The sequence below is a fragment of the Perissodus microlepis genome, chromosome 17 (genome assembly GCF_051167445.1).
Source record: "Perissodus microlepis isolate ML-2025 ecotype Zambia chromosome 17, ASM5116744v1, whole genome shotgun sequence".
NCBI lineage: Eukaryota > Metazoa > Chordata > Actinopteri > Cichliformes > Cichlidae > Perissodus > Perissodus microlepis.
Genome location: NC_140477.1, coordinates 26,852,892 through 26,866,381, shown reverse-complemented (window position 1 = coordinate 26,866,381; position 13,490 = coordinate 26,852,892). Strand labels below are relative to the sequence as shown.

General features: G+C 41.6%; 2 protein-coding genes across 2 annotated transcripts; both read right to left on the bottom strand.

The window, feature by feature from the left end:
* Nucleotides 1-1,177: 1,177 nt before the first annotated feature.
* On the bottom strand, nucleotides 1,178-5,242 carry LOC146369777 (leukocyte elastase inhibitor-like). Its single transcript, XM_084910066.1, has 7 exons — nucleotides 5,157-5,242; nucleotides 3,909-4,092; nucleotides 3,260-3,397; nucleotides 3,059-3,176; nucleotides 2,817-2,959; nucleotides 2,525-2,683; nucleotides 1,178-1,687 (listed from the first exon to the last, which is right to left on the bottom strand). Exons 1-7 carry the CDS (start codon nucleotides 5,210-5,212, stop codon nucleotides 1,277-1,279), a joined length of 1,209 nt encoding a protein of 402 aa, XP_084766192.1. The 5' UTR covers nucleotides 5,213-5,242; the 3' UTR covers nucleotides 1,178-1,276.
* A 5,640-nt stretch (nucleotides 5,243-10,882) lies between these two features.
* LOC146369776 (leukocyte elastase inhibitor-like) lies at nucleotides 10,883-13,363 on the bottom strand. Its single transcript, XM_084910067.1, has 7 exons — nucleotides 13,243-13,363; nucleotides 12,797-12,980; nucleotides 12,225-12,362; nucleotides 12,024-12,141; nucleotides 11,780-11,922; nucleotides 11,479-11,646; nucleotides 10,883-11,345 (listed from the first exon to the last, which is right to left on the bottom strand). The coding sequence occupies exons 2-7, from the start codon at nucleotides 12,962-12,964 to the stop codon at nucleotides 10,935-10,937; spliced, it is 1,146 nt and encodes a 381-aa protein (XP_084766193.1). The 5' UTR covers nucleotides 12,965-12,980; nucleotides 13,243-13,363; the 3' UTR covers nucleotides 10,883-10,934.
* Nucleotides 13,364-13,490: the final 127 nt, after the last annotated feature.

The following is a 13,490-nucleotide window of genomic DNA, read 5'->3' as shown; positions in this document are numbered from 1 at the left end:
GATGACAGAGTCCAAGAAGGCCCAGTACTCTGACCTATCATTTGGTATATAGCCGCACACAACAGGGACTTCCCTACAGAAGGGTAGGCCCATGTCCCTTTTTTGGACTAAGGCCTGGCCTCGAGGTGCTTGCTCTTGGACACCCCACCTGGACCTGGCTCCAGGGCAGGGCCCCAGTAACCCTATCCCAGGCAGGGTGTTCCCTGGATCCTCTACTGATAGGGGCTTTTGAACTGCTCTTTGTCTGGGCCGTCACCTAGGATCAATTTGCCATGGGCAAAAGCCCCCCACAACATAGCCCCTGGGGTCCTTCGGACACACAAACCCTCCATCAATATGGTAGCGAATTATTATACATATATATTTCATACAATGACTCATATATAACATTCAATTTACAAAGTTTCAACATTAAACTTGTCAGTGGTAGCATTTCATTTTTGAAAACATTGTGTCATTATGTGAACTGTAAGATTTTTAGAAGCATATGAGGCAAAGGAGATAAGTTGATGATGGTATTTGAAAATGCATCATTGCCTTTCAAAGCGTGTCTTTAAGGACCGATCAGGTCCCATCACAGGTAACTGATGATGTCATTTATACCTGCATCCATGCAGGCCTGAGTATCATTGAAAAACGTTGATACTGAACAGCATAAGCAGTTCAGTTAATAAGATATCAGTAAAGTCTGTGGGGCTCTGTTGGGAAACACAGATCAAGAGAAATGGTGTTAAAACCTGTGGTTAATTTAGAATGCCAATTTCAAAAATAAATAAATCTTGAGCGACTATGTAAAGTGTAAACAACTGCAATGAGGTCACCATATTTTATTCTTAGTGAAACGAAAAACATACGAGATGTTTTAACTGAGAAAAATTGATTTAATTTTAAGCAAAAAGGCCCTTTTAAATATGATGGCAACATGTCTCAAAGTTGGCACAGAGTCGTGTTTGCCACTTTGTAGCATTCCCTCTTCTTTTAACAACAGTCTGTAAACATGTGATGAGAGCAGCTGCGAGATTTGTCTGATATTGGAATCTGGCTACTCATAATAGCTGTACAACACAGTATCCATGTTCTCCAAAGCTGCTAAGTCTCGTGCTTGTACAAATACCATCTATTTAAAACAAACAACACCCCACCCCCATTTTTTTTTAAAATGAAAAATAAAGTTTTATAATTAGCAAAACATCACAACACTCCAGTTACTTTATTTCAGAGATTTTTTTTTAATTTTCATTTAAATTGCAACATCATCTTCCTCTGCTGCTTCTGTCTACTCAGGAGATGAGAATCTGCCAAAGAACAGGATGAACTTGGTCTTATTATATCTGATGAAGAAGAGGAAGGGGTGATCTGCTGTGAAGTGTGTGTCCGCTATAAAACTCTCCAGCTTGATCACAGCACCTGTGGCTGCAGTGGCCTCTGTGCCCTCCTCGTTCACCTCCGCAAAGGCCTTGTGGGCCATCGTACACAGGAAGAGCCCAGCTTCACCATTCATGCCAGACAGGTCAGCGCTTCCTGCACAGAACACTTTCTTCATACCCAGTTTAGCCAGAGGTTTATTTAGCTCGTAGTCTTCCTCCAGCTTGAACTTTGGCAGGTGAATGACAACTTCTGAATCAACTTCCATGTTTTTCCTGTCAGTCCATTCATTCAGCCTCTCCTGTGTTAGCTCCTTCTCCAGCTGGAACACAGTTAATACATTTTGTCATATTTCTTTTGCTCATATCTAAATTCATTTTATACAGGAAATCAGAAGCAGTCTGTTAAATGATCAAATTTAAGTAAACTGAAGGGAAGCATTTGTGTAAATGACCTAATTTGGCCAGACATAATTTGGTAATGTTGACACGTATATTTATATAGGCCAATTTCCTTCGGGGGTCAACCTTCAGGATCAATAAAGTTTTACTGAATTGAATTGTTTTGGAACTACTTTGGTTTTATTTTGAAACAGGAAACTAGCGCAAAACACAAGATGAAGGTTTGTTAATAACGTGGGTTTTACAATATGGCCTTACGAAGACAGATCATGTATTTTGTCTGTATTAATTAATACCCGGCTGACAGTGGCACGAGTTTTGTTAATGTTATACTAATAAGTTATGTGCAATCAAGATGTTGTTTAGAGTTTTTGTAAGCTAGTAAAGTAAGAGCAAAGCGGTTGAACTGAAGCAATGTCATAAGAGAATTTTAGTTTCCAGTGAAAGGACTTACCACCCTTTGATTATGTAGGCTTGAGAGGTGAAAAATATGCATAAGATTGATGATATAAAGTGTAAATTTGAAGTTCATGTTATAGTTAGTGTGCAGGAGAAATGAGTGTTTCCTTAATATTTTAATTTTATGGTATTAATATGTTGGGTTTTTGACAGTGTCTTCACCAAATGTTTCAGTGAACCACACCTCTAATAAAAATTCTGTGAAGCATCAGTATTAGAGACCATCATTCAATCAGGGATGCTACAAGAAGAGGTTTTCATGGCTTTTCCTTACAGGAACTTGTTTCTAGGCTGTGTACCTTCAGCAGAGGGCCTGAGGACTCCTTAGGCAGCAGAATGAACATGCTGAGCTCCTCACCCACATAGGGCAGCTCCAGGATCTGCAAATCATGGTCAGCAATGTAGTTGTAGGGAAGCTTCTTCCTCTGATACATCATCTGGACTGGTACGGTCTCATTCTGACACACAGGAAATCCAGGCGACCAGATCATGTTATCATAAAGCTTCTGATGGTGTTTACCTTAAACATTTTACAGTTTCCTGTATTCAGACTTTGAGTCCAGAATTTGTAACCTTCAGTTAAATTTCTACCTGTCTGATTTCAAAGGGCATCTCTTTGGTGTTTGCCTCATCAAATGGGTTCCTCCAGTTGCCCTTGAAGTAGACAGCATTGACCAGAGCCAGTCTGGTATCTTTGTTGACTGTTCCTGGCTTCAGAAGGTCTTTTATCTTATCTGACCGGAAATACAGAAACAACAATATTTCATTATAATCCACAGAGGATGCTAAAATGATTCCCTGCTGTTCAGGCTGTGGAAGATGCACAGTCTCACTTTCTGTGTGCCGCTCGACCCAGCTGTTGATCTCTGCTCTGCACGCCTCTGGAGCTCCGATGAAGTCCACAGTCTTCAGGTCTGCCAGGTAGTTCATATGTATGGCATCAATGAAGTCCTGCAGAGAGCAGACATCTGTTTATTAATCCAGTCTTTGTAATGAAGAACTTTATGAAGAGAATCATTGATTTGGACACTCACTGGGAGGAAGTGGGCAGTGTTTTCTCCATAAAGACGGTTGGCTAGTTTCAGGATGTAGGATGCAGACGGTGAGTTGATGTCAGCGTTCAGTTTCTGGAAGTCTGCATGGATGCCTTCACCTGAGCTGAATGAGAGGGCCTGTGTGGCATTGAAGACAAAGACTGAAAGGATGTGACACTGAGCGACCCTAACGTAACCATTTATAATAACCTTTAACATACTGTCAGTCTCACTGAACATCATGCTCTCACTCACTACACTGTAGGTTTTATAGACTCCGATGCCATTTATAAACAAATTGCTGAGGTCAGACTGGGAACATCAGCGTTTTGGCCACATAAACAAAGCTTTTCAAACACGTTTAACAAAACCCCAAAAGTTGAATTCTGTCCATTCATAAACCTACTGAAAAGAAAGTTTATAAGACAGCACTGGTCTCACAAGGTGTGAATTTTTTCCGAAAATATAAATGTATATAAAAAGCAAAATAAAAAACAAAACAAAAACAGTCAGCCACATCTGACAAGACATTTAGTGGAAACAGGTCAAACGGACTGCTTTTAAAATGCAACAAGGGCTTAAAGTTTCACAGGCATGCTGGCTGATTAACTGATGGTCTGGTGCAGGTAACAAGTGATAGTGTGCTGACCTGAGCAATCTGAGCTGCAGTGTCTCCTTTGGCTCCCTGGTAGACCATGGCCAGGGCTGCGCTGATGCTCAGAGGAGAGACAAAGATGTTTCCAGCAGGGTTTGTCTGGCTCAGAGTGCGGAACAGCTCCAAGGCAAAGACTGTGTTTGAGCTGCTGACGGCGGACATGGCTGATGGCGTTTTCCTGTAACATGCAAACAACCGTTTAAACTGCAACAACATTACATACCGGAAACACAACAGGAGACTTTATATTAAAGCAATGAGGGGGAAAAAACAAAACACAACACACTTCAGGAAGTAACACCAGCACTGCTGGGAGAATATAGAAAATCACCCCAATCATCTGCCACCTGTGCATTTATTTTAACAACCTGAGCTGTTTTCACAAAGCTGATTTCTGTGACTTCTGTGACCAAACTCAAAGCAAGATGAGAAGAGAACGATAAGTGAAACTCGTAGACACATAAAACGAGGATGAGCACAGGAATGAGGAAAGCGTGTAAATAAGGTTGGTGGAATAAAGAAATGCGGTCCTACGGAAGACGATCAGGGCTTTAAAAACAAGAAGAAAAAAAAAAAGAAAAAAAAAAAAGTGGGGACTTTAATCTCAGAATTCTGTAAGAAAACTCGTCCCCACTTTTTTCTGTTTCCAGTGGCAGTGGAATCCTCTTCTGGTGATGGCTTATTTTACAAATAACAGCATGACTAGATCTCGTGTGTAAACCTGAACTCAGATCGATCGACTCTGACGGGAACGGCTGATGGGAACGTTTCAGAGAATGAAGTTCCTGTAGTGCAGCTCATTGGTTATTCATTTAGTTCCTACGAGACATGGAGCCTGTTCTAAATAGCACATTTTACAGTCTGGCTCTAATCTCGGACTGTAAGTTGAACTCACAGAACACAGTGCCTCCTCTCCGATCTGATTATTAACCACATATATTACGGCTTCTCCAAACCAACGGCCGCGGAAGGCTAAACATGGGGATACTGACGACACGCAACAATAACGCAGGAAATGCACTTCTGAGCTACTGTTCTCTTTATTCAACCATTATACTATTCAAACCACACATCAGTACATGGGATCCAATATAAAACAAATGCACAGACTTCACAAAGAAAGATGACTGGCACTCTCAAAGTTTTACACCAATTATTATGCCAAATTGCGATATCCACCCGCAGAATCAAACACACTGCGCATTCAGTTGCGGTCAACAGAAAGTTTTACCCCATGCTCACCTTACGTCTCTGCTCATCAAACAGCAGGTGCGCTGAACAGCTGAGTGCAACAACATTTATTGCCCAATACACACCCATGAGTCACGCCCCACAACCGTGCACCAATGCAGTGTGTGCATTTTAAACCAACCCTCTTAACCCCAAAAAGGAAAAACTCACATATGGCTCGTACAACATATGCACATACGTACATTCCTCTATAAAATACTCCTGTGTTCTGGCCGGAAATGTTTCCTCATTGCTAACTGGTGTTATTGTTTCTTCGTCTGTTACATCATCCAGGACCTGTATCTCATGATGCCCTCCTGTACCTCTGTTAGCCGACTAACATCCTTCAAGGCTTTCCTGATTCTGGTATCCAGCTTTCTTCTTCTTCATGATGGGCATTCTTGATCTTCAGGGTGAGTTTGTTTTTCGAGCAATGAATATGTTAAATCTAAAAACAAAAAAAACAAACACAAACAAAGAACAACACTAAAATAATTTTTTTTTCTTCATTGCTGATTGGAAGCATATTGAAGTGATGGTTATTCTTAAAACTTTCAACTTTAACTGTTAACAGATGAAAGTGTCATATATTAAAAATAACTAAAATCATTCAATAACTGTAAAACAGCCAAAAATTCTCCTTTCCATGAAAGAACAGCGGCACACACAGCTGCATACAGTGTAGGAGTGATGGAGGTTCTAGAGTGTCAGCAGATGGCGATAGAGAGCTTGTGAGAGGGACGGCCTCTCTGTGGAACCGTAATCTTTTTGGCCTCACAGTATTCTGTAGAAGTGAAACTTTTTGCAACCATAAGTAATGCTAATTGCTGCCCATTAAAAAGAATGCAGGTTTAAGGACATTGCAGTGCACTGGCTTTTCATTTCAGACCTCTGTATCCATGTCCATATTTTATCATGTCTTAGTTCCAGCAAATACTTTATTGCCAGTTTGAGGTAATTAATGTGAGTCCGTTTCTTTCAACGGCAAAAACGACTTTACTTTTTTTTTTTTTTTTTTTTACATATTTGTGTCTCCCATGAGGAGTCAACTATTTAATGGAGTGCCCACTGAAATTGATCATAAGTCCAAAGTCATAATTTCCATTTTGTTGAGATGCCCTGCTCTCTGTATCAAAATTCCTCTCCTGATATTGCTGCACCTTTACCTCTCTCAGTGCACATGGATCTATTATCATATACAAACTGATTACCAGTTCTCTCTCCTTCATCTGCAGCTGATTCTTCTCATCTCAAAGCTGTATGTATAAAGCTTCTATCAGAATGTTAAAGTGGTGTGCTGTATGTTGCTGTCTACAGCCTGAGGAACATAAAAATAACAGTGGCTCCTTGTTGCTCATTTGGAATGCATAGTCCTTCCTGCTTGACTCATTGGAAAGTTTTCCAGTGTATTATCTAGACCGCACTGAGGATAATTACGGGGGAATAAACACACAGGCTTTTGCCATTTTCTGGACTTGAACACAGTCTGAGAGAGAGAAACTTTATTGACAGCCACTGATATATACACATGTACATCACTTGCCAAACACAATGCATGTTATAGGCTGTTTCCATTTTCCTTTATATACTCTCTGCATTCATTCAAACATTGTCCCTGTGTGTTGACAATGCTATATAATTATGTGTTTTAATTGAGAGCATATTTGTTTTAACTGGTAAATGGTAATGGCCTGCATTTGTATAGCGCTTTTCTAGTCCATAGGACCCCAAAGCGCTTTACACTACATTCAGTCATTCACCCATTCACACACTGGCGATAGCAAGCTACATTGTAGCCACAGCTGCCCTGGGGCGCACTGACAGAGGCGAGGCTGCCGGACACAGGCGCCACCGGGCCCTCTGACCACCACCAGTAGGCAAACATGGGGTTAGTATCTTGCCCAAGGATATTTGGGCAAGATACTAGGAGGCAGGAGGCAGCCTGGGATCGAACCACCGACCTTCTGATTAATGGCTGACCTGCTCTGCCACCTGAGCTACAGCCACCCATGACATAACTGAATGTCAACACTCTCACTGTCATCCCTAAGATGTGATTTTTTGGGAAAAAAAAAGTTTGGAAATTCTCAGAGTTGTGCATTCTTGTGAACTTGCTTTATGTGGCCTTGGTGTTTCAGGTATTTCCATGCTCGGTTTACCCAGAGCAAATGCAATGATCAGTCACTCTTTTAGCACCAATTAGTGATCAACTTAAATATGACTGCAATATTTTTCTAGCAATGATTCAGCTCAATACTGGCATCAATAGGCCATTATGTTAACGAGCTCGCATTCTCAGCCTGGTCATTCCACAAGCTTCCTTTCAACCCACTCAGGTCAAATGCTCCTTGCGGCAGGTTCACGTTAATATAGAAGCATTTAGTGAAATGACTGCATTGTCTTACTGAGAGACTTCAACGCTCATGTGGGAAACTACAGTGAGACTTCCGGGGGCAGGAAGTCTCACTGATTGGGAGGAACCATCAGGGTCCGGCAGTCTTCCGCGGCCTACCTGCCCGTTGTGTCCATGTGCGCTGTTTTTGTTTGTGTCGTCGAAGCGACCTCTCAGCCCAGAAGTGTTCCGGCACTGGAGGTAGCCGCACCTGAGCTTCAGTCAATGCTGGATCATTGAGTTAACCCTCATCAGTATGGCCGTGATTGATAGTGTTTAGAACCTCGTGTCACGATGGTTGCCTTGTACAAGGCAGCGCCTTGCCTTGTGCGTGCCTTGTATGCAAAGTGACAAAACATACAGACAAAGACATTCCACAACACTTACACATTGCCACATCACATGGGTCTATACCTTTAGCTTATCCTCCCAGAGAGAGTTATGACCTTGTTTTTTACTTAACCGTCACCTAAAGATTAACTTCCTGAAGCCTCCTCCTTCCATGAGCAAAGGAGAAGGAGTCCCACTATCTGTCTAATCCCCACAACGCCTAGATGTCTCTAACTTACTCACAATGACCTAACTGTGTTTGTGTAATAAAGCATAAAACACATATGTGATGCTATCATATATGTATATAACTACATGACACAAAAAGTGATATTACTATTACTAAAGTGAAATTGCAAAAACATTTGATCATAATAAAATAAAGAAATTTGTATCACACCCACCTCCTCAGTCATGTTGGTTATCATGATTGCCACTGAAATAGTTTATCAGCATTCGGGTTTTTAGGTTTTTCATTTCAAAATTATGTCAATGTGTGTTGTGCAATTTCAGATTTCTGCTGAGGGGGCTCAGGGACTTATTTGCTGGACCTAGATGCCCGAGGCTCTTTCATAACCACGACACTGCATCAGCGACAGGCAGGATTCACATGTTTGCATCATCCTTGTGCACTACTGTGTCACTGTTTCCTGATAGGGAGGTACATTTAGCATTGCTTTCATATCCTCCTGAGAACCAGCTTATTCATTTATTTCCTGTGCAATGGACATTTGTTTTTAGTCTATGTCTTTTGACTCATTTGAGATATCTTACTATGTCCTGATTTACTAAATAGAGACCATCCTGGGCTTTCCATTGATATCTGATGTGTTTGGGTGGGTGACAAAAAAAAGTTCAATGGAAAGATTGTTTTGTACTCGGTGCTGCACATCTTTCTTTGCTCATTGTCCATTAAATGTTGGCTGTCTCACCTGCTTGGCTGTCTGAATCCCACATGTCACATGTATTCAGTCTTGGCTGTTACTGTCACTTGTTACTGTCATTACTGCAGTCCAATCATCTTCTTGCCTGCCTTCTCTGAACCATCAGCCTTTGTGCCGCATGGTTTAAATCTGTGCTCTCCATCATTTTCATGGATTGTATTTGCAGGGCTTCTCCTTCATCTACATAATCTGGACTGGACAGGTGACTAATGATGTCATGTATATCTGTAGTGTGTGCTACAGCCCTGCAGGCCTGAGCACCATTTGAGAAATGTTGATACTGAACAGCATAAGCAGTGGAGTTAATCAGATATCAGTAAAGTCTGTGATGCTCTGTCTTTAATGTATAACCCCAATTTTAAAAAATGTTGACAGACTATGTAAAATGTAAATAAAAACAGTCTGCAATGATTTTCCCACATTTTATTCTCAGCAAAACACAGAAAACACATCAGATGTGTAAACTGAGAAAAACTGATAATTTTGAGTAAAGAGCATCATGACTGTCTCAAAAAGTGTTTGCCACTGTGTAGCATTCCCTCGTCTTTTAACAAGTCTGTAAACATGTGAAAAGAGCAGCTGCTTGCTGTTTTTTGTGATATTGGATTCTAACTGCTCATTTTTCATGGTGGCTGTAATGCCTGCAGTATGCAGTTTAGCGTCATCATGGTGTAACATAAAAGGCCTTCTCTGAAAAATATGCTGCTGTAATAACTGTATATAGTTTCAGCATTGCTGGGGCCTTTCCATCTAGGAGTGGGTTTTAATAATCGATTAATCGATTAAAATCGATCCTGGCTTGGATAACGTGATATCGATTCATTAAAATCCTGAATCGATTTTTTATATAAATGTATTTTGCCCAAAATTCCAGAATCTCAGGTGAAACCTCACAAAATTTCAACAACCACCAAACAGCTAAAACAGTAAATGAGAGCAGGTACACGGCTTCTGCACAAAGACATAAACACAAAGCGCGGACCCGCCGACGCATCAGAATCAGTGGAATGTCGTCTTTCTTACCCGACAGCACGGACACGGCCGGGGCTGAAAGCCGACAGCTCACTGATTCTGATGTTTCGGCGGGTCCGCGCTTTGTGTTTACGCCCTTTTTGCGCTGATGCTAAAGCTGTTTGATCTCTCTCCAAACAATATTGACCGAACCAGCAGCAAAAGAAGATCCAAACTACGCTTCACATAAACATCGTCATGAATTCCCTCTGACTTTTGCTGTTTTGCTTCCACCACGATAAAATCACACTTCATGCACAGCTCTCTCTCTCTCTCTTTCTCAGTGTACTTCAAGAACAGTTTCCCCGTCTATCCCCGAAATCTGTTTTCTGCATTATTCGCTTGCTTGTTACGCACAAGACTACCGTTATTTACAGCGCTGTCGGCCGATGTTTTTTTTTCCTTTTACTTACTTCTGAAAAGAAAACCTAATTTCTGCCGTTCAATAGGCTTCTGAACAAATATAAACTTTTTAAAATTATACAAAATGCAAAACGCTTAGCCGTGTCTCTAATAACACCGCTGTAACTTCAGAGGTAATGTTCATGTGTTGATTAAAGGTTTTCTTTCGTTTTTGATCTACTGCAGAATATTTTTATAAAATCCCAGGAAAATCACCATCATGTTTTTCTGCGTTTTATCTTCAGCTACTTTGACACAAAGGCCTCTGCTGTGACACTCACACCTTTGATAAAGTCTGGAAAGTGTCAGCTTCCCTTTTATAGATACAAAAATATGTCAATGTACTGATCTGAATTATAATATTTCTGACTGTCTGAGGCAAAATTTCCCAGATTCAAATCGAATTGAATCGAATCGAATCGTGGATCGAATCGATTCAGGACCCTGTGAATCGGAATCGAATCGATTCTAGAAATCAGTGACGATACCCAGCCCTATTTCCATCTACTAGAACTTGTGCTTTTATACAAGTACCATCTCTTTTGAAAAGCAAAATATTTTATAGAAGGCACACAAACATGTCTGATAAGTAGTAAATATTTCAGTGAAAAATACAGTTTTATAATTAGCAAAACATCACAACACAAAACTCAATGTCCTTTATTTCAGAGATTTATTTATTGCACCATCATCTTCCTCTGCTGCTTCTGTCTACTGAGGAGATGAGAATCTGCCAAAGAACAGGATGGACTTGGTCTTATTGTGTCTGATGAAGAAGAGGAAGGGGTGATCTGCTGTGAAGTGTGTGTCCGGTATATAACAACAAGCGCTGATCATAACACCTGTGGCTGCAGCGGCCTCTGTGCCCTCCTCGTTCACCTCCACAAAGGCCTTGTGGGCCACCGTAGACAGGAAGAGCCTCCCTTCACCGTTCATGCCAGACAGGTCAGCCCTTCCTGCACAGAACACGTCCTTCATACCCAGTTTAGCCAGAGGATCATTCAGCTCGTAGTCTTCCTCCAGCTTGAATTTTGGCAGGTGAATGACAACTTCTGAATAGGTGTTCATGCTTTTCCTGTCGGTCCATTCATTCAGCCTCTCCTGTGTTAGCTCCTTCTCCAGCTGGAACACAGTTAATACATTTTGTCATATTTCTTTTGCTCATATTTAAATTCATTTTATACAGGAAATCAGAAGCGGCCTGTTAAATGATCAAATTTAATAAAGTAAGTAAGCATGTTTCTAGGCTGTGTACCTTCAGCAGAGGGTCTGAGCCGTCTGAGGACTCCTTAGGCAGCAGAATGAACATGCTGAGCTCCTCACCCACATAGGGCAGCTCCAGGATCTGCAAATCATGGTCAGCAATGTAGTTGTAGGGAAGCTTCTTCCTCTGATACATCATCTGGACTGGTACGGTCTCATTCTGACACACAGGAAATCCAGGCGACCAGATCATGTTATCATAAAGCTTCTGATGGTGTTTACCTTAAACATTTTACAGTTTCCTGTATTCAGACTTTGTGTCCAGATTTTGTAACCTTCAGTTAAATTTCTACCTGTTTGATTTTAAAGGGCATCTCTTTGGTGTTTGCCTCTTTAAACGGGTTCTTCCAGTTGCCCTTGAAGTAGACAGCATTGACCAGAGCCAGTCTGGTATCTTTGTCAACTGTTCCTGGCTTAAGAAGGTCTTTTATCTTATCTGACAGGAAATACAGAGACACAACAATATTTCATTATAATCCACAGAGGATGCTAAAATGATTCCCTGCTATTCAGGCTGTGGAAGATGCACATTCTTACTTTCTGTCTGCTGCTCGACCCAGCTGTTGATCTCTGCTCTGCACGCCTCTGGAGCTCCGATGAAGTCGACAGTCTGCAGGTCTGCCTGGTAGTACTTCTGTGTGGCTTCAAGGAAGTCCTGCAGAGAGCAGACATCTGTTTATTAATCCAGTCTTTGTAATGAAGAACTTTATGAAGAGAATCATTGATGTGGACACTCACTGGGAGGAAGTGGGCAGTGTTTTCTCCATAAAGACGGTTGGCTAGTTTCAGGATGTAGGATGCAGACGGTGAGTTGATGTCAGCGTTCAGTTTCTGGAAGTCTGCATGGACGCCTTCACCTGAGCTGAATGAGAGGGCCTGGGTGGCATTGAAGACAAAGACTGAAAGGATGTGACACTGAGCCTGAGCGACCCTAATGTAACCATTTATGGTCCAAAGGTAGAAACTGGACAACTTTATTCTTTCAGCATCAGGTTTAATAATAACCTTTAACATACTGTCAGTCTCACTGAACATCATGCTCTCAGTAACTATACTTCTTGTGCGTTTTATGGACTTTCATGCCATTTATATAAAACATTCTAGCTTCATATGTTATTTACATGATGGTATATTGTTAGAACAATGAAGTTTTGACGTTATAACGTGATATAGTTCTATTTTTCTTTTGCCTGGGTGGCAGCTCAACGCTTCCGTAACTGCTTTTAAAATACAACGAGGGCTTGAAGTTGCAGTCATGCTCACTGATCAACTGACAGCGCGGTGCAACTAACAAGTGACAGTGAGCTGACCTGAGCCATCTGAGCTGCAGTGTCTCCTTTAGCTCCCAGGTAGACCATGGCCAGGGCTGAGCTGATGCTCAGAGGAGAGATAAAGATGTTTCCAGCAGGGTTTGTCTGGCTCAGAGTGCGGAACAGCTCCAAGGCAAAGGCCGTGTTTGAGCTGCTGACGGCGGACATGGCTGATGGTGTTTTCCTGTAACATGCAAACAACCGTTTTAGCTGCTACAGCATTACATACCGGAAACACAACAGAAGACTTTATATTAAAGCAACGAGAAAAAGTGACTTTTTCAGGAGAGCGCATACAGACAGAAACCACCGCCCCACTCACTGAAGCTAAGACACCGGACACGGCGCAGCCCGTTTCAGAAACTTGTCAACAGCGACTCGCTTATCTGAACTACAAGCTACTTTATTCCCACACACATAAAACGAAGACAAATCCAGCAGAATACCTGATTTACAGGGTGAGATATTAGTCCAACTGCAGTTCTTTGCTGGGTGTAAATAAAGTTGGAGGATTGAAGAAGGACGATCCTACGGAAGAGGAAAGGGCTTCGGAGCGTGATGTCACGGGAGGGGGCGGGGCCAAGAGTTTTGGTTTGCAGGTAAACAGAAACAAATGATCCCTGTTGTCTTTGCTTAATGATTGGATTTGGTCCTGACAATCCACATTGCTGGCATCGTATCTTTCAACGTGTGT

Coding starts and splice junctions, on each gene's coding strand:
- LOC146369777 (XM_084910066.1), bottom strand. CDS start 5,212: ATGTTGTTGCACTCAGCTGTTCAGCGCACCTGCTGTTTGATGAGCAGA. Junction 3,398..3,908: donor CTGCAGCTCAGATTGCTCAG/GTCAGCACACTA, acceptor AATGCCACACAG/GCCCTCTCATTCAGCTCAGG. Junction 3,177..3,259: donor ACACTGCCCACTTCCTCCCA/GTGAGTGTCCAA, acceptor TGCTCTCTGCAG/GACTTCATTGATGCCATACA.
- LOC146369776 (XM_084910067.1), bottom strand. CDS start 12,964: ATGTCCGCCGTCAGCAGCTCAAACACGGCCTTTGCCTTGGAGCTGTTC. Junction 11,647..11,779: donor TGCCCTTTAAAATCAAACAG/GTAGAAATTTAA, acceptor CCTGTGTGTCAG/AATGAGACCGTACCAGTCCA. Junction 11,346..11,478: donor GCTCAGACCCTCTGCTGAAG/GTACACAGCCTA, acceptor ACTGTGTTCCAG/CTGGAGAAGGAGCTAACACA.